General features: G+C 45.3%; 2 protein-coding genes and 1 non-coding gene across 7 annotated transcripts in view; 1 reads left to right on the plus strand and 2 right to left on the minus strand.

Moving 5' to 3' along the window:
- Positions 1 to 3,430, minus strand: part of HCLS1 (hematopoietic cell-specific Lyn substrate 1) — a 41,684-nt gene extending 38,254 nt beyond the window's left edge. Inside the window, exon 1 of the mRNA XM_066347538.1 lies at positions 3,227 to 3,430. The gene's annotated coding sequence lies outside the window, so the exon portion shown is untranslated. The remainder of the gene's footprint in view (positions 1 to 3,226) is intronic.
- Positions 3,431 to 6,477: 3,047 nt separating this feature from the next.
- GOLGB1 (golgin B1) overlaps positions 6,478 to 20,099 on the minus strand; it is a 69,287-nt gene continuing 55,665 nt past the window's right edge. For 4 of the 5 annotated variants that reach the window (XM_066347614.1, XM_066347613.1, XM_066347612.1 and 1 more), the window contains 6 exons: positions 14,901 to 15,063; positions 14,566 to 14,703; positions 11,489 to 11,586; positions 10,897 to 11,031; positions 7,891 to 8,013; positions 6,478 to 7,646 (listed from right to left, as the gene is read on the minus strand). In XM_066347614.1, coding sequence (XP_066203711.1) covers positions 7,520 to 7,646; positions 7,891 to 8,013; positions 10,897 to 11,031; positions 11,489 to 11,586; positions 14,566 to 14,703; positions 14,901 to 15,063 — 784 coding nt within the window. In that variant the 3' untranslated portion in view covers positions 6,478 to 7,519. Of the gene's footprint in view, positions 7,655 to 7,890; positions 8,014 to 10,896; positions 11,032 to 11,488; positions 11,587 to 14,565; positions 14,704 to 14,900; positions 15,064 to 20,099 lie in introns of all 5 variants that reach the window. The other variant, XM_066347611.1, reaches the window with a different exon arrangement.
- TRNAS-GCU (transfer RNA serine (anticodon GCU)) lies at positions 17,498 to 17,573 on the plus strand. Its single transcript has one exon. It is a non-coding gene; the product is annotated as a tRNA-Ser (tRNA).

Consider the following 20,099-nt stretch of genomic DNA (forward strand, 5'->3'; position numbering starts at 1 on the left):
TTCACTCAGGTTTCTATAGGACTCCTTTTATAGCTATCAAAACATAGATTGGTCCATCTCTTGATAAAGTGAATATCTACAACCTGCTTAACTATTAAGGAATTTTCCAATTCCTAGTGCAAGTGCTGCCCCCTGACCCCGCACTCAGACCAGCCACTAAACAGCTGCATGGAGCCAGTAGGGCTGAAATTCCTACACTGGACATGGGGCCCTTGGTGGCACCTGACCATGGGGAAGCATCATTTGCTGAGAATAAGTCATTTATTTTTTCATTTAAAAAAAATTTAATTACTGTATATTTCCCCCAAAACTCAGAAACATTGATACGTAAAGACACATGCAGCCCCATGTTCATTGCAGCATTGTTCACAGTGGCCAGGACATGGAAACAACCAAAAAGCCCGTCAATAGATGACTGGATAAAGAAGATGTGGCACATATACACTATGGAATACTACTCAGCCATAAGAAATGATGACATCGGATCATTTACAGCAAAATGGTGGGATCTTGATAACATTATACGAAGTGAAATAAGTAAATCAGAAAAAAACAGGAACTGCATTATTCCATACGTAGGTGGGACATAAAAGTGAAACTAAGAGACATTGATAAGAGTGTGGTGGTTACAGGGGGAGGGGGGGAAAGGGAGAGGGAGAGGAAGAGGGGGAGGGGGAGGGGCACAAAGAAATCTAGATAGAAGGTGACAGAGGACAATCTGACTTTGGGTGATGGGTATGCAACATAATTGAACAAGATAACCTGGCCTTGTTATCTTTGAATATATGTATCCTGATTTATTGATGTCACCCCATTAAAAAAATAAAATTATATTAAAAAAATTTAATTACTGTATATTTCAAAAGAAGACAACTGAGCCAAAATGGCATGTAATAAATCCCTCGTTTTGAACATTAGGAGTTATCAGATTTTTATTAATAAATGATAACGAACTGTAGAGAACACCAGCTTGAAGGGCTATGAGTTGTTATTCCGCTGGGGCACCGCCCTGTTTCCACTGGCCCTGCCCACCGTGCAGAGGGGGAGCTGCACAGGGGCTCCACATCTGTGGGATCCTGGATCTCGACGGGGAGAAGAAACACACTGCGCATCTGCTCAGGTGGCTGTGAGACCACTTGACTCTGATACCACGTGCTAGCTGGCAACTCCCCTGCCCGTTGTTCCCTGCTCACACTCTTCATCCCATTGGTCTTTCCCATGCTCTTCACTGTCTCTTAAAGCAGTCTGCCTTACAACCACTAACGGGACACAGCAGCGCTTCCACCCAGACCCTCAGACTCTGATTTTCCTCTCCACTTGAAAACTCCTTTTCCATGCTCTTTGAAAAATGACTTAGAAACCAGCCCAAGGGAAGTCTGTGGTAGATTGGTTAAAGAGATACAAAGAGGATGTTGGAGAAGTATTGACTAAGTCAGCTGCACTGTGGGATGAGTCACTGCTGAGACCAGCTCTACCTTCCCCTGTGGGGCAGCAATTACGGATGCAGGGGTGGCGGGTAGGTAGACAAGAGCTGGGCCATAGCTCCTGGGCTGCTCTGCAACAAAAGGAGTTCACACAGACACCTGGACAGGAGGCGTTTCTGAAGTATTTTGGAACAACAGGGCAGCAATGAGGACTGGGGTCCTGTTCTCTTTCCTGTTCTTCCTCCAAGGCCTCAGCCGGACTCTCCCAGAAATCTTCTGTCCTTGTGTATTTTTGAAACAAAAGGAAGTTTATGACACAGAGACAAGTGAATATCCTTGAGCTACTGCCAGAAATAGGGAAGCAAGGTGGGAGACTGGAGAGTAACGTGGCATAGGGCAGTGGTCCCCAACCTTTTCTGGGCCACAGACTGGTTTAATGTCAGAAAATATTTTCACGGACTGACCTTTAGGGTGGGACGAATAAATGCACAAAATAAAATTATGCAACCAGCCTGACCTGTGGTGGCGCAGTGGATAAAGCGTCGACCTGGAATGCTGAGGTCACCGGTTTGAAACCCTGGGCTTGCCTGGTCATGGCACATATGGGAGTTGATGCTTCCTGCTCCTCCCTTCTCTCTCTCTCTCTCTCTCTCTCTCTCTCTCTCCTGTCTAAAATGAATAAATAAAGTCTTTAAAAAAAAAAAAAATCAAAGTAAAAAAAAAATTATGCGACCAGCATAAAAACTGTGGTATTTTAAATATAATTGCTGAACTTACAAGACAAGCGTCAAGAGTGAGTCTTAGACGGATGTAACAGGAAATCTGGTCATTTTTTAAAAATAAAACACCATTCAGACTTAAATAGAAATAAAACGGAAATAATGTAAGTTATTTATTCTTTCTCTGCGGACCAGTACCAAATGGCCCACAGACTGGTACCGGTCCGCGGCCCGGGGGTTGGGGACCACTGGTATAGAGCATGAAAGGGCATGATGCCTAGAATATCATGTGCTAACAAGGGCCTCATCACAAGGCTGCCTTATAGCATCAGTGAAGACGACGGACAGGGAGTCAGAAGATACCCCAGCTATGTTACTAAGCCGCTGTGGGAACATGGGTAAGGGAATCAACAAAGAGTATGTACTTATTTGTCAGGTACCAGAGTAGGCAATTTACAAATACTGACTTAAATAATCTGTTAAATCCTTGAATGTCTCAGATACTCAGTTTTCCCCAAAGGAAAACTAAATGAAGAGGTTAACCTAGCTAATCTATAAAGTCCCATCCATTTCTGACATCCTGGGATTCTGTGATCACACAATGAGAAACTACCCCTAGTCACACCATCATTTGACCTCCACCCATACTCGGTTCTCAGCACTGGCGTACATGAGCAAGTGCTTCCTGATCGGTCACAATGTCTTTTATGTGAATTGTGTCTTCCTGCTAGATCATACAGTCCCCAAGAGCAGAGACTTGGTCTCACCTCCTCGGGTCCTCCTCCCAACTCTCCCAACTCAGTGACTGGGAGCAACCAGCCCTAAGACAGGGTTGTAGACTTTCAGCAGAAACCAAGGGTCCTGGATTGGATGGCTCCTGAATCATGTTCCCTGGGCTCCAGCCCCCCACTTTGCACCCCCAGATGCTCATTATCCACAACCGCTCCCACCCAGGCCTTCTGGCCATAAAAGGTTAAAAGCCTACTAGCACCGACTCCATCTGTCAACAGGACTAACAGCCAGGTAGGTTCCCGCTTCCCCAGATCTCACCTTGCTCCCTTTCCCACCGCTCAGAGTGCCCACCTCCAACAGCGCGAGTGTCTGCTCTCAGCTCCCAGCTCTTCACAGCGACACTGGGCTCCTTTTCTAGCTGCCGCTACTTCTGAGCAAGAAAATGAGCTGCTGCTTCAGTTCCGTGTTCAGGTTTTCTGTCATTTCCTGCCTTCGTGTCCTCACAGCTACTTCCTGAAGTTTGAGTCAGTTACTTCTGCTTAGGCACTTGAACAAAAAAGGACTAAATGCTTCTCTGCCTAGTCTTTTGCAAGGCTTGGAGGGTCATGGGGAAGTTAAAAAAAATGCTCTTACTCTGTTTATATCTGGTCAGGGAAGCAAAACATTCAACCGGAAAGCATAACATAATGCTATAGAACAGCATTCGTGTCTTAGATAGGCAGGCAATTGCGTGTGTGATAGTTGAGGAATGTAGACAGTTTGGTATTGGCTGAAGTAATCAAGTAAGGCTTGGTTCAACCCCCAGTCAGGGCACATACAAGAGTCAAGCCATAAATGCATAAATAAGTGGCTTAACAAATCCATGTTTCTTTCTCACTTTCTGAACTCATTAATAATAATAATAATAATAATAATAAATAATAATAATAATAATAAAGGCTTAATGGGAAAAATGCCTTTATGTGAATCTTGTACAGAAAGATTTAAACAGAAACTCACTTTTATAAAAACTCAGTTTTACCCACAGCACTTAAAACTGGGGTTTGCATATAGTAGGTGTTCCAATAAATATTGATCAATTGAATGATGGAAGGGAATAAGTCACAGGGGAAAGGCAAAAAGACATGGAGGGAGAAAAAGTCAGATGGTTTAGGGGACAGTGAGGAGACTGAGCTAACCGATAGAAAGACTCGGTTGCACACAGCAGGAAGAAGTCTGAAGCCACTTTGACGGTGCCAGACGATGGGAGGTCTGGGGCATTCTGTACTACTGTTCATGGTTTGCTGCCCCTCCCTCCCTTTTTTTTTATTTTTATTTTTTATTTTTCTGAAGCTGGAAACAGGGAGAGACAGACAGACTCCCGCATGCGCCCGACCGGGATCCACCCGGCACGCCCACCAGGGGGCGACGCTCTGCCCACCAGGGGGCGATACTCTGCCCCTCCGGGGCGTCGCTCTGTCGCGACCAGAGCCACTCTAGCGCCTGGGGCAGAGGACAAGGAGCCATCCCCAGCGCCCGGGCCATCTTTGCTCCAATGGAGCCTTGGCTGCGGGAGGGGAAGAGACAGAGGGGAAGGAGGGGTGGGGTGGAGAAGCAAATGGGCGCTTCTCCTATGTGCCCTGGCCGGGAATCGAACCCAGGTCCCCCGCACGCCAGGCTGACGCTCTACCGCTGAGCCAACCGGCCAGGGCCACCTCCCTCCTTTTTGAAGTCAGACTTGCCCAGGTCACTTGTCTTGGACAATGAGATGAGTAATGAAATGCATCACTTTCTGGTGGCGATTTGAAGACCAGAGCAATCCTTTGGCCCAGTGCCTACCACCTGCAATTTTCCAGTAGGTCCGTCCTCAGTCACGCAGTGGCAGGGTCCCCAACTGAGAATGACAACACTGTTTTGTGAGGGACTTGGAGACTTTGATTAGAAAGTAATCCTTTGTGGTTTTAGCTACTGAAAATTAGGGGGTGTTTGTCATAGTATGACCTAACCTCCCTCTCCTAACACTTTTCTTTTTCTTCAAGTGAGAGACAGACAGGAAGGGAGAGATGAGAAGCATCAACTCATAGTTGTGTCACTTTAGTTGTTCATTGATTGCTTCTTATATGTGCCTTGACCAGGGGGCTTTTAGCTGAGCCAGTGACCTTTGGACTCAAGCCAGCCACCACAGGGTCATGCCTATAATTCCATGCTCAAGCAAGTAACTGCACTCAAGCTGGATAAGCCTGTGCTCAAGCCAGTGACCTGAGGGTTTCAAACCAGAGTCCTTAGCATCCTAGGTTAATGCTCCATCTACTGTGCTATCATCAGTCAAACTAGCTTCTCTTAATCTTGATTGAGGTGTTGTGACCTTACTTGCTCTGAAATAAACTCCCCAGTGGATTTAAGAAAAGACTAGATGAAACTAGTCTAAGGAGGGGATTTTTGCATTAGAAATAAGTAAGACTTTAGTCACTTCCAAATCTAAGGAATCTGTGCTTGGGGTAGGGAGGTTTATTTAATGATCTCTCCTATTTCATTACTTATTTATTGTGGCAGCATCAAAATTATTTTAAGAAAAAGTAAAATTGTAGAAGGAGAAAAATCTTTTAGATCACTGTGATCCCAATTCAGTGATGAAAATAGGAATGATCTGACCAGATGTTGATACACTGTCCAGGGAGTTTTTAGAGAAACCCTAACATTAGAGAGGACCCCAAGGAATTTCATCTCTCCTTAGCAAATGTCCCATGTTTGTCCCAAGCAGAGGCAGTGAGCAGTTTGTTGCACATAGAAATAGCATGAGCTTTGAAGACAGGTAGATTTGGTTCAATTCACTTATTATACCTTGAAAAACTGAGCTAGCTTTCCTCAAGCAGCAACTTAATATAAATACATAGTAATGCCTAGCCTTAGACTACCCAGAGGGACTCCTGGAGGCCTCATGTTTTCTTTTCTTTTCTTTTTTTTTTTTCTTTTGCACTTTTCCAAAGCTGGAAACAGGGAGGCAGTCAGAGAGACTCCCGCATGCGCCCCACCGGGGATCCACCCGGCACGCCCACCAGGGGGCGTCGCTCTGTTGCATCCAGAGCCATTCAAGCGCCTGAGGCAGAGGCCACAGAGCCATCCTCAGCACCCGGGCCATCTTTGCTCCAATGGAGCCTCGGCTGCGGGAGGGGAAGAGAGAAACAGAGAGGAAGGAGAGGGGGAGGGGTGGAGAAGCAGATGGGCGCTTCTCCTGTGTGCCCTGGCCGGGAATCGAACCCGGGACTCTTGCACGCCAGGCCGACGCTCTACCACTGAGCCAACCAGCCAGGGCCACCCGTGTTTTCAATATGCACCAGGTAAGAGTTCTCCCAGGCACTGGCCCACCTTGTTTGGCTCTGTGTTAGGATGAAATTGCCTCCCTCTCCTTCCTTACCCTGGCTGGCGTCTAGTAGCTAGGCTGGAAGGACACATGTAGCCGTTACTGATGCTGGTCAGTGAGAAGGAAGCCTGACCACGTAGAGCTTCTATCCCTCTACCCATCCCTGGCTACCCCGCTCCTACATCCCCTATCTCCCTTCTTCCCCTCAGCACGCGAACGCATGAATGGAAGCACCCATGTATTTATACACACACACCACCAGTTTTTCATTCTGAAAATAATTTTATTATTTTACAGTTATTCAGGAAAGTTCCTGGGTTGGGGTGACCAATATTTGGTCACCACAGAACAGATGATTAGAGCAGATCAGTCAGTTCATTAGTTTTCTCTCCTCTTTGGGCGGTGAGAACAGGCTGGGAAGACATCATATGCGTGAAGAGAAAATAATCAACAGAGAAGGGCTGAGGTGGGGGGAGGCAGGGACAGGCACAAATGGAACTCGATCCTGCCGTCACTCTCAGGCCTAGATTTAAACACTTTGTCTTCTCCAAACTAGCCCTCCATTTTCCTTAGCTCTGTTACCACAGAGAGATGAACATGAAGTTGAGAAAGTAGGATAACTGTTACTAACAGCAAAGCAGTTTAGTGTTCGAGAGGCTAAGAGGCTAGGCGAGGTCTCCCAACCAGTCAGATCGCCTTGGCTGGAGGTCAATGCCTCCCTAGGACTGGCTCCTAGTGTACTGTCGTAGGGCTCTACAATATTCCTGAATTTCAGGCATACCCAAGTAATGCAGAGTGACAAGCAGCTGAATCCCTTGTCTATACAGCCAGTACTTCCTGCCTGTCAGTGACAGGAAAGGCATGGGCCACTCAGTACCTTTGTATACACACGATCGAGGGCATAAGTGTTGGGATCCTCTCCTTACAGCTGAGGACCACGAATCTTATACCAATGACGTCTGGACAGCCAGAGAAGGAGATGTCCTTCCCTGTGATCCAACAGCTCTAACCCTAGGGAGTTACTTCTTCAGCTCCCAGCCAGGAAACCTAATCAGAGATCCTATGAGATAATGTCTCCCAGAAATTGATTACGATGGGTCCACCTTCCCCTTGAAGCAGCAGAAAATATAAGGTAAATGAAGCAAATAAAGTATCAATCAAAATGATACTGGACTTTGATTATTAGGTTTATTGGAGCCTCCCTTCTGGCTAAAAAACACTTCTCTCAGCTTCTCTTCACAGGACCAAAGGGGATTAGGAAATTCCAAGTTCCGAGAGGAGTAGTCAAAAGACGAGAATGAAGTTTACAGATGGCCCGTGAAACATAAAATAAATAGGACATGAATCATTAAAACGTAGACGGCCGCCAGCAGACGCACTCGGGTCCGGGAATAGCACACTGAACGGAGGACTCGCTTCCACCCAGCACCGCTCCATGACTGAAAGAGAAATGTGGCAGTCTGAGTTTAACCCTGTAGAGAGAGAGATGTCCCTTTTCCTTCCCCAACCCCTGTAGAAGAGATCTGAGAGAAAGTCCCCCAGTGTCCTCCAGCCTCCCATGTTCTCCCAGCCTCAGCCCCACCTGGTGCGCAGTGCCTGGCATTCCACATTCCTCCTCTCTGACCCCTTGCCTCAACACAGCTGGCCCTGTAGGGTAGAACAGTACCCTCTCCACCCTTCTTCCCTTCTTACCCTTCGACAACTGTTGCCTGGAATGTCTATTAACACCTTCTGCTCCTGAGCACCACAGGAGCCAATGAGAGGAGTCCGGGCAGAGTCCCATTCACTGTGCTCCAACCTGTGTTGAGAAAAAATAGAGAGACGTGGCACTGGTTCACAACATGGGAGGCGGATGGGGCGAAGTCAGCCCAGCCAACCTGCCCCATGCTGTAGCACCGGGGCCCTGCAGCGAAGGCTGCTCTCACACCCCATCCGTGCCCAGTGCCCAGGCACCGGGGACCTGCAGCAAAGGCTGCTCTCACACCCCATCCGTGCCCAGTGCCCAGGCACCGGGGACCTGCAGCAAAGGCTGCTCGCAAACCCCCGCCCGTGCCCAGTGTCCAGGCAGCAGGTTTCTTTCAGTGGCGGTAAAAGGTGCTGCCAGGAAGTAACTGCCAGGAATTGCCTGCCTACTCCCTATCAGATGCTGGACTGGGTGCTTTACAGCCATTTCATCTTCAGGTTTTGAAGCTAGTGTTATTTTCTTCAAATAAGGCTGGAAGAGGTAAAATTAACTGTCATTGGTGGCACAGCCAGTAACAGAATTCAAAACCCACATTTACCTCTAAACAACATGCTCTCTTTTTCCACTACACCACACCTGATTTACAGAAAGTCACTAATTTTATTTTCCATTTATTAAAGGCTAATGGGCAAAAGCATCAAAGAATTAAACTGAATGGCAGCCTTTACTGCTTTCTGGGTTTGTTTTGGGGTTTGTTTTTTTTTTTTGCTGACTTGTTTATTTAATACTAGAACTTCTCCATTTAAAGAAGAAGCTGCCTTTACCCACTCAATGGTTCCTTCCCAAAAACAAGGACCATATCAAAGAAGCTGCAGGCAACACAGCACATCTGATCAGGCATTTGCCTTGAGGAAGGCATGTTTTAATTGTGGTGGGAAGAATGGCCCTCTGATGTTTCCCCCAATGGAGGGATAGCCGTTAGCCTGCTGCTCCTGGCCTCTCTGCAGTCACACACTTTCCTCCAGGCGACAAGAAACACTTCAATCTGATTTGTGAGTCTGGAAACAAAAACTGGAAAGCTCAGCCTAGGTCCGTCTGCCTGTTTTCCTCTCGTGAGACGTGCCGACTGCAGAGTACACTTTCGTCTGTTCCTGCACGGGATAAATGGGACAGACTTGATCTGGAACAGCCTAGTCTATGCTGCTATGTAGGTCAGTCTGTCAACTCTGTAGGCTAGGCTGAGGAAGGAGGAGATGATTGTAGGTACGTACTGGTGAGCCAAACAGTGCTGGCTGCTTTTAAATTGCAAGTCCATTGCGTTCCACACACACTACAGAGGCACATGAAGGTCTGATTAAAATGACAGTAACAGGCCTAGGTAGGCGTACTTGACTGGCTACCTCTATTTCCATTCCACATCTGGGCCAAAGAGAACTGTGGAGGGACAAAGTCTGGATGTATGTGGTGAGCCCACAGACTCAAGAATCACCCTGCACTAGTTTCAGGTTGGCTTGGAACAGGTTAATTACACATGAGGAAGAGACCCCCCCTCAAAGGGCTGAGTTTCACAGGTCTAAGCAAGTCCACAGCAAGCAGCAGAGAAACATCCATGGGTGCAGAGGCCTGAAGATGCTCAGCGGAGACAGTAAGACTGTGGTATCTCCAGAGCCCACCCTCAAAGTTGCACACAAAGGCGCAAAGGAGTGATGAAAATTAAGAAGTTGTGCATATGCTGGCTGGGAAAGAATGTTATTTTAAATAAGACCTGCTCACTGGGGCTTCCCCTCTGCCACCTAAACTTTGCAAGCCATTAATATCACAAAATGCCACTCTGAGGAAAGAGACAATGTTTGTAGGTGGCTATCCCATCTCCCACCGGCTACAATAAAATAGCCTGCTTTTAATGTTTCTTTCCAGGAAAAGGGACATCCAGCAGCAAAATAATTGTAGCCACTCTCTACTCTCTTTTGCATAGCGATTCTCTTGACTGGTGAGTGGGCAATAAGGAACTTGGGATATGTAGAACTCTCAAATCACACTTGGAGCAAACTTCCCAAAAGAAGCATAATTTGCTGTTCTAATTTTACAAGCGTGGGTTCTCCTGTAAGCAAGTCTACCTTGACCTAACACGGCCTGTAACTGTGAGGGGAGGAAGTTCAGAGTTAGGAAGTGCATTTGCTAACAAATCAAAAGCTAGATTCTTTTATATCAGCTTTGTGAAGTGGTCTCTTAATCTGCCATATATTTAATCTTTGTAAAAAAGTTTCAATTGATTCAGATCTCAGATAGGAATGGGGCTGCCATTTAACTGGTTCTCTAAAGAATCCTACACCTACCTCGGAGTTATTGTTGGGATATAAAAGATACCTTGTTTCACCCCACATGAAATAAACTGTCAATGAAGGGTGATATTCTTCTTCTTCTCTAAGAACAACTGCTCTGGAAAGTGCAGGCCTCCTAGATTCCAAAACTACAGTCTTAAGTGACTACAATGACTCTCAAGTCACTGCAGCACCCATCTCAAGGTGAGAATTAGTCGGCCTAGCGTGCGGAGGACCCGGGTTCGATTCCCGGCCAGGGCACACAGGAGAAGCGCCCATTTGCTTCTCCACCCCTCCGCCAGGCTTTCCTCTCTGTCTCTCTCTTCCCCTCCCGCAGCCAAGGCTCCATTGGAGCAAAGATGGCCCGGGCGCTGGGGATGGCTCTGTGGCCTCTGCCTCAGGCGCTAGAGTGGCTCTGGTCGCAACATGGCGACGCCCAGGATGGGCAGAGCATTGCCCCCTGGTGGGCAGAGCGTCGCCCCTGGTGGGCGTGCCGGGTGGATCCCGGTCGGGCGCATGCAGGAGTCTGTCTGACTGTCTCTCCCTGTTTCCAGCTTCAGAAAAATGCAAAAAAAAAAAAAAAAAAAGGTGAGAATTAGATCCTAATTATTCCCCAGTCTGGCTGCGGGAAGGTCCACGGACCAGAGGGGAACACGGGTGTCCCTCAGCCCTTTACCGTCTGATCTGCTCCTCAGCCACCGAGAGGGCGCTCTCAGCAGCCACTCTTTGGTCTCGTTCTTCATCCAGAAGTTTCTTTAAATCATTCACCTCCTGTTTAGTGTTGCTCAGCTCCTTCTGGGCTTCTGTTAAACTTCAGGACAAAGAGAAAACAAACAGCATCACTAGATGCAGATCGCAGTTGCTGATACAAGGAATTTCAAGTCTTCATAAGGTTATAATGCAGGAAAATGTACAGAAGCTTGTACAAACACAAAGGATATATTAAAAGCACAACTGCAGAGTGATATACTGAAGATAAAGAAAATATCTTAAGTGATTTTAGGGACTGAATAAATATCTTTCATTTGAATACCACTGGATTAGTGGTGTAAATGTGTGTACGTGATGGTGCTACTGTTTTTGCTTTACAAATTTTTTATATTTAATTCGTTAGTTATAATTGTTACTATTTAATCCTCACATTAATTCTGAGAGGCCAATAAGATGAGATGAAATATCGGATCCATATAATGGACTCCAGTTCAATCTAGATGACTGTCCGATTTCGGTGTGCGTCACGGTGCTGGAGGACTGAGTGGCTTCCCTACCTTAGTTGTGGGTCCTTCATTTCTTCAGTCTCACTCTTCCTGTGAGCTCCATTCATTTCCTGGGGAGCTCCTAGCGCAATATCCGTATTTGGTGCCCCCTAGAAAAAGAAACTTAGCAATTCAGTGATGAAAGTACTTAAGAAACTGAACCAGGGCAAAAGGAGAACCCGCTTAACATCAAAGGGAATAAGAAATCTTGGAGATACCTCTGCTTGTAATTCTCTTCAAGTACAGATTTAGAAGCGAGAATCACCTGACCAGGCGGTGGGGCAGTGGACAGAGCGTCGGACTGGGATGCGGAGGATCCAGATTTGAGACCCTGAGGTCGCCAGCTTGAGCGCAGGCTCATCTGGTTTGAGCAAAAGCTCACCAGCTTGGACCCAAGATTGCTGGTTTGAGCAAGGGGTTACTCGGTCTGCTGTAGCCCCACGGTCAAAGCACATATGAGAGAGCAATCAATGAACAACTAAGGTGTCACAATGAAAAACTGATGATTGATGCTTCTTATCTCTCTCCGTTCCCATCTGTCTGTCCGTATCTATCCCTCTCTAAATAAATAAAATCTTAAAAAAAAAAAGAATCTTTAACTCTAATAGATTAATCTCCTACATATAACTCTCAATTAATTTTATTCTAGAATCTCATTCTTTTTTTTTTACAGAGACAGAGAGTTAGAGAGGGATAGATAGGGACAGACAGACAGGAATGGAGAGAGATGAGAAGCATCAATCATCAATTTTTCATTGCAACACCTTAGTTGTTCATTGACTGCTTTCTCATATGTGCTCTGACTGTGGGGCTACAGCAGACCGAGTAACCCCTTGCTTGAGCCAGCGACCTTGGGTCCAAGCTGATGAGCTTTGCTCAAACCAGATGAACCCGCGCTCAAGCTGGCAACCTCAGGGTCTTGAACCTGGGTCCTCCGCATCCCAGTCGGACGCTCTATCCGCTGCGCCACCGCCTGGTCAGGCCAGAATCTCATTCTTGAATCTCTCTGCTCAAAACTTTAAAGACTTACCACTGAAATCTTTCTTCCAGTAGAGGCTCGTGGATTTTCCAGAAGGTACTCTGATCCTTCCCTTGTTCAACAATCTCTTGCAAACCTGTTCTCTGTCTTTCCTGCCCTATTTATCTTCATAATAATTCTCAATCTCCTCCAATTTCAACAATGGACTCCATTCCACTGTTGCCAACAGCTCTGCCTACTTCATTCCTCAGATCTAAATCTCCCTACAGCTTTCTTATTTCTTGAAGCAAAATCAAAGTTTTCCTATTTTCAGAATTCCAAAAGCCTCCATCATCACTGTTTTCCACTCGTTTTAAAGATTATCCACTCGCTTTTTGATTTCTTTCCTACTGCCTCACTAATCTTTTTTCTTCTAATCCCTTCTTTAATTTTTTCCCAGACCTTATTCCCATTTCAATTAACTCCCCTTTACTCTCTCACTTTCTTCCATCACACCTAATAATCTTCAGCCTGAACACACTGGCCTCCTCAACGCTGCTTATTTACACTCAGTTTCATAACTTTTCCCAGCCTCCAACTTCTTCTTACTCACCGCCTGTAGCTCCTAAATTTGCTTCTGCAAGACTGCACAGTGATTATAAAGGTTACTGTAGTGCTGCTGGTTCTCGCGAAGACTTTGATTGGTATCACATAGCTGCATTGAAGGGGCATTTTTCTCTTCGAGTGGTTGAGAAAACTGATAGAGGACTGGATAAGCACCGTCCCACAGGACTGTTTCAGTATAAAGCAAGGGCCCCCAAACTTTTTACACAGAGGGCCAGTTCACTGTCCCTCAGACCATTGGAGGGCCAGACTATAAAAAAAAAACTATGAACAAATTCCTATGCACACTGCACATATCTTATTTTAAAGTAAAAAAACAAAACGGGAACAAATACAATATTTAAAATAAAGAACAAGTAAATTTAAATCAACAAACTGACCAATATTTCAATGGGAACTATGCTCCTCTCACTGACCACCAATGAAAGAGGTACCCTTCCAGAAGTGTGGCGGGGCCGGATAAATGGCCTCAGGGGGCCGCATGTGGCCCGCAGGCTGTAGTTTGGGGACCCCTGGTATAAAGAGTACTTAGGCTAGAACAATGGTACTGTGGGTTCCATCAAAGTGAGAAAACTCAGAATTTTTTGACTGAGAAGGGAAAACAATTTGGGAGAAGTAGCAGAAAACCTGACTTACTGAAAGACCAGGAAGAGGAAGCCCACAAGCATCCTAACAGGGAAGGCATCCCGGGTATGTAAGAGGATGGTAGCCGGGATCCAAGTTAAAGTTACTAACAAATGACTCTAATCCCCCGAGGTTAAGACGGTTGGAGGTAGAGCTATCATCTAAAAATTCATACAATAAGATTTCTGGGAATATTCTTCAATACTGTAGAAAGTTACAAGTTACAAGAACGTCAAATAAGAAATTATAAGATATGGTTAGGAGGGCCCAGATGGCAAAGTGGCCCTTCCCTATAAAAGTATGTCCCGTCCACTCCAGCCTGCTTCCCTAGAGTATCTGGAGTGGCAAGGCTGGGGTTTGGGGAAAAGCAAGTTGGCTTCTTTAGTTCTGGAATATCAGACACACAGCGAGGCCCACAGATGGAGCGCAAGAGAGCAGACCTCTCACCTCTGCTCTTGCCAGCTAATCACGTCTGAGAAGTCTCCCTCCCCCTTCCTGAGACTCTTCCCTGTTACACACTGGTGGGAAGTGTAGAGGGGCTTGTTGGGAGATTTGTGGGATATTATTATTAACAAGTGATTATTATTAATGAGTGACAGAGAAGGGGAGATGATGCCGGGGAGGAAGGCTTCTTAAGGGAATTGGCTATTTTACTCTTAATGAATGGACGTCTCCAAATTAACCCAAGGACTTTCTCCTAAAGCGAGGAAAGGAAAATGACCCTGTGTCCAGTGCTTGGGGTGAGCAACCCATGCTCCGAGAAAGGTAGAATGTCTGTACCTGAGGATATGCTGGAGCTTGGGGTTAATCAGCTTCTATTTAGCTTCTTGCTTCCAGCCACGGAAGCAAGAAACTGAATTCCAGCCTAGCAGGAAAGACTTACCTTTCTGTTCAGTAACTGGATTCTTAATTCCTTTTGGTGAATTTCCTTTAAGTTGTCATTAAGCTGAGTTCGAAGAAGTTCTGTCTCATAAACTAGGTTTTGTGAGCCATCTAAGGAAGCTGATGTCTCTTCAGATGCCTGCCGGGATATAAACATTGATGAAAACTTCCTCTAAGACTGTTCATGCTTAGTTCCCCCCAGGAACTCTGTTCATCTCATCAGAAGTCATAAGATGGCTTGCCTAATAGTGACAGATGGGCACTTCGCTTGCCGGAAGCTGATGCGTCCCAGGAAATGGTTAGCCCTGAGTAGCACTTGGCATTAAAATTACTCACCTGTTTTTGGTATGGTACTTTGAAAGTTTCAGTCTGGGAGGAAGATCTCAATTCCCTCATAAGGTTTTGCAGATGGCTGATCTGCTGATCTCTATCTGAAATAGCCATAAGGTATTGCTCCTTCATCTGTCTCTCATTCATTTCCCAGGAACTCTTTTCCATCCTAGAAAAAACATGAAATAATCAGACAAAACTCTACTTGTGAGATAAAGACAACTCCATATTTAAAACACAACCATGGGCTGTTGAGATGTAGTAAGTATGAAATCAGAGAAAAATTTATATTGTAAACAGAACCGTGCAGCATGATGATGGAACAAAACTAAAACAAGAGATTCAACATCACTATAATCAGGAAAATGCAAATCAAAACCCAATGAGCTATCACTGCAGTCAGAATGGCTATCAGTAATAAATCAACAAACAACTACTGTTGGTGAGGGTGTGAGAGAAGGGAACAGTGGTGCACTGCTGGTGGAAATGCACACTGGTGCCACCGTAGAAAACAGTATAAAGAATTGCTCAAAAAACTAAAAATAGATCTACCCTATGACCCAGCAATTCCACTTTTGAGTATCTGCAGAAAATAAACACATTACTTAGAAAAGATACATACACCCTTATGTTCACTGAAGCACTGTCTACAATAGACAAGATTTAGAAGTAACCAACTTAGGTGCCCATTAATTAATGAAGAGATAAAGAAAATGTGGTGTGTGTGTATATATGTATATGTGTACACACACACAATGGAATATTACTCATCAATAAAAATGAATGAAATCTTGTCATTTGCAATAATAACATGGATGAACCTAGAAGGTATTATGCTAAGTGAAATAAGTCACAGAAGGGCAAATACTGCATGGTTTCACTTATATATGGAATCTAAAAAAGCAAACAAAACAAATAAAAACAGGCGCATAAATACAGAGAACAAACTGAAGGTTGCCAGAGGGAAGGAGTATGGGCGGATGATTAAAAAAGGTGAAGGGAGCCTGACCAGGTGGTGGCACAGTGGATGGAGCCTCAAACTGGGACATGGAGGACCCAGGTTTGAAATTCCGAGGTTGCCGGCTTGAGTGCAGGCTCATCTGGCTTGAGCAAGGCTCACCAACTTGAGCTCAGAGTCGCTGGCTTGAGCGTGGGATCATAGACATGACCCTGTGGTCGCTGGCTTGAGTCCAAGTTCACTGGCTTGAGCAAGAGGTCACTCACCCTGCTGTAACCCCCAGTCAAGGCACATATGAGAAAGCAATCAATGAACAAGCAATTAACGAACAGCTAAGATGCCACAATGAAGAATTGATGCTTCTCATCTCTCTCCCTTCCTGTCTGTCTGTTCCTATCTGTCCCTCTCTCTGTCTCTGTTCCTGTCAAAAAAAAGGTGAAGGGAAATATAGTCAATACCACTGTGATAAGTTTACACAGTGACAGATGGTTACTAGACAATGTGGTCATCACACTGAGGTATATGTCAAATCACTATATTTATTATACACCTGAAACTAATATTGAATACCAACAACACTTAGAATAAGTATTTGGTGTTAGAAATCAGGATAGTGGTTATTCTTTGGGTATACAGTGACTGGGAGGGGACATAAAGGATTGTTTCTGGGATGTTATTGTTTCTTTTTTATTTTAATTTTATATTTTTCAGCTTTATTGAAGTATAAATGACAAATAAACAAATAATGTTTCTTGATGTGGGTTCATTATATTAAAGTGTTCAATTTATGGAAACTATGAAAAAATAAAACTATACACTTAAGATCTGTGATTTGTTTTAAATGTATATATGTCAATAAAGGGCTTAAAAGTGTAAAAAACAATTCAACTGGAAATACTGGGAAATACTTCCCAGAAAAGCAGGCATTTAGTCTGAACCCTGAACAATGACTCAGGTTTACATAATGGGGAAAGCATTCCAGGTTCTGGGAACAAACTGAGTAAAAGGAACAAGAGTGAATTTTGTTTGCTGTAGTCGACAGTGTGTCAAGTAGATAGGTAGAAAATGAGGATGAGGTCAGATCCTGTGAGGCACTGAACACACGCTCAATAAAACCTCCTCTGTAAGCAACGGGAAAGCACTGATTTTCAGAAAGGCAGTGCCGTGCGTGATGCAGGAGCATCATGGCTATGAGGCTGTCTCGGTAGAGTCTGATGGACCTGGGTTTAAACAGCGGCTCTATCACACACTAGGCATGAAACTCACATTTCAAGTTAATCTCTCTGAACCTTATGGTAAAATAGGAATAAACTACCTACTCCTTAGGATTGTAGGAATTTAATGAGATACTTTATGTCATGAACCAAACATAGAGAGTGGCACATTGTAATCACTCAGTAAATATTAGCAGCTGATGTTTCTATTCATTTATTCCCTGAATTTGACCAAGAGGGAGGATTCTGTTTGATCCCAGCTAATGTTCTTTAGCACCAGAAAAAAACTGCCTCTGTCATATTGTATAGTTCTACTTGTCTCTATACTATACCTGAAAAAACCCCATTAAAATAATAAGCAAATTTCTATAGTATCTCTTCATGTTCAATAGCACTAATGTCTATTTTTTTCCAATAATAGAAGGTCTGAGGCCCTGGCCGGTTGGCTCAGCGGTAGAGCGTCAGCCTGCTGTGCGGGGAACCCGGGTTCGATTCCCGGCCAGGGCACATAGGAGACGCGCCCATTTGCTTCTCCACCCCCCCCTCCTTCCTCTCTGTCTCTCTCTTCCCCTCCCGCAGCCAAGGCTCCATTGGAGCAAAGATGGCCCGGGCGCTGGGGATGGCTCCTTGGCCTCTGCCCCAGGCACTAGAGTGGCTCTGGTCACGGCAGAGCGATGCCCCAGAGGGGCAGAGCATCGCCCCCTGGTGGGCAGAGTGTGGCCCCTGGTGGGCGTGCTGGGTGGATCCCGGTCAGGCGCATGCGGGAGTCTGTCTGACTGTCTCTCCCCGTTTCCAGCTTCAGAAAAATACAAAAAAAAAAAAAAAAAGGTCTGAATTGCATCTGACTTTTTTTTCATTCTCTCTACAAATAAAAGTAATTTTCTTTTTTTCCCTTTTATTGAATTTATTGGGGTGACACTGGTTAACAAAATTATCCAGGCTTCAGGTGCTCAATTCTACAACACTTCATCTGTATACTGTATCAGGTCATTTTCTAATTGATACATATCTGTTATGAAGTAATCCTGCTTGCCTAGGAGATAACTTGGATTATAGTCAAAATATTTTTCAAAAAGGCAGAACTAAAATTTATAAACTAAATTTTTTTTTTAACAGAGTCAGAGAGAGGGATAGATAGGGACAGACAGGAAAAGAGAGAGATGAGAAGCATCAATCATCAGTTTTTCTTTTCTTTTTTTTTGTATTTTTCTGAAGCTGGAAACAGGGAGAGACAGACAGACTCCGCATGCGCCCGACTAGGATCCACCCGGCATGCCCACCAGGGGCGACGCTCTGCCGTGACCAGAGCCACTCTAGCGCCTGGGGCAGAGGCCAAGGAGCCATCCCAAGCGCCCGGGCCATCTTTGCTCCAATGGAGCCTTGGCTGCGGGAGGGGAAGAGAGAGACAGAGAGGAAGGGGGGGGGTGGAGAAGCAAATGGGCGCTTCTCCTATGTGCCCTGGCCGGGAATCGAACCTGGGTCCCCCACACGCCAGGCCGACGCTCTACTGCTGAGCCAACCAGCCAGGGCCAACCATCAGTTTTTCGTTGCGACACCTTAGTGGTTTATTGATTGCTTTCTCATATGTGCCTTGACCATGGTGCTACAACTGACCGAGTAACCCCTTGCTCGAGCCAGCAACCTTGGGTCCAAGCTGGTGAGCTTTTGCTCAAACCAGATGAGCCTGCACTCAAGCTGATGACCTCGGGGTCTCGAACCTGGGTCCTCTGCATCCCAGTCCAATGCTCTATCCACTGTGCCACCGCCTGGTCAGGCTAAAATAAATTTTTATTACAAGGCTACTATGGTTATGGTGTGGAAAGAGCCCTCAGTAGAGCATGGGGCTAAGGAACAAACCTAATTACTTGACAGAACTCAGACATAAAAAGGGCTATCCCACACTGACCCCTTAAGTAAGAGAGCACAGGAACACAGCAGAATAAGCAAAACAGTAACCACAAGTGGAAGAGAAGGGTTATGGTATAAATCCAGGCTCTCCTGAGAAGCCAAACCCAAGGCCCACAGAATATTGAATAACATGTTTCAACTTTTTCATGGTTAAAAAGCTCATTTCTCCCCAGTATTTCAAAAGCAAGACAGGGCAGGGCATCTCCAAGATTAGCTAAAGAAGCTGATCCTAATGTCAGTGAAATCAACTCGGTTTTCATATTCTTTTTCCCTCGAACAATGAAGTAAACTGTCTTCCTTTCCTTTCCAAATTTACTCATATTCACTTGATATATAATTTTGCTTCTTTCCAAAGGTGAAAGGGAAAGAGAAAAAGGCTAAAAGAAAGGTGGAAAGGGAGAAAATGAGGGCAAAAAGGATCAATAAGGCAGAAATTGTTTCTTATCTCCCTTTTTCTCTTCCCCAAAGATCAACTTTATAAATAAAGTACCCTTTAGGAATACCCTTTTTAGGAAATATAAAGAGGAACAGGTGGCTGAAAAATAAGCCCTTAATGCTTTGCAGCCCTTTGTAGGTTGCTGTGGACCAGCGCAGCTAGTAACTCTGGGTCCCCAGGGAGAACAGGGCAGAATTAAGAAAATAGACTCACTGGGATTGGGAGGCCTCTTCAATGCTGATGGCAATACCCAAGTGCCCCATAGCCCCGAGTATGCTTTATTACAGGGGTCCCCAAACTACGGCCCGCGGGCCACATGCGGCCCCCTGAGGCCATTTATCCGGCCCCCGCCGCACTCCCGGAAGGGGCACCTCTTTCATTGGTGGTCAGTGAGAGGAGCATAGTTCCCATTGAAATACTGGTCAGTTTGTTGATTTAAATTTACTTGTTCTCTATTTTAAATATTGTATTCGTTCCCATTTTGTTTTTTTACTTTAAAATAAGATATGTGTAGTGTGCATAGGGATTTGTTCATAGTTTTTTTATAGTCTGGCCCTCCAATGGTCTGACGGACAGTGAACTGGCCCCCTGTGTAAAAAGTTTGGGGACCCCTGCTTTATTATATAGCCATATGCAAAGAAGGTCTTTGATACAAAGTCACACATCTGAGGCAAAAACAGGAATCCCCC

Source organism: Saccopteryx leptura, chromosome 8 (genome assembly GCF_036850995.1).
Source record: "Saccopteryx leptura isolate mSacLep1 chromosome 8, mSacLep1_pri_phased_curated, whole genome shotgun sequence".
NCBI classification, from domain to species: Eukaryota; Metazoa; Chordata; class Mammalia; order Chiroptera; family Emballonuridae; genus Saccopteryx; species Saccopteryx leptura.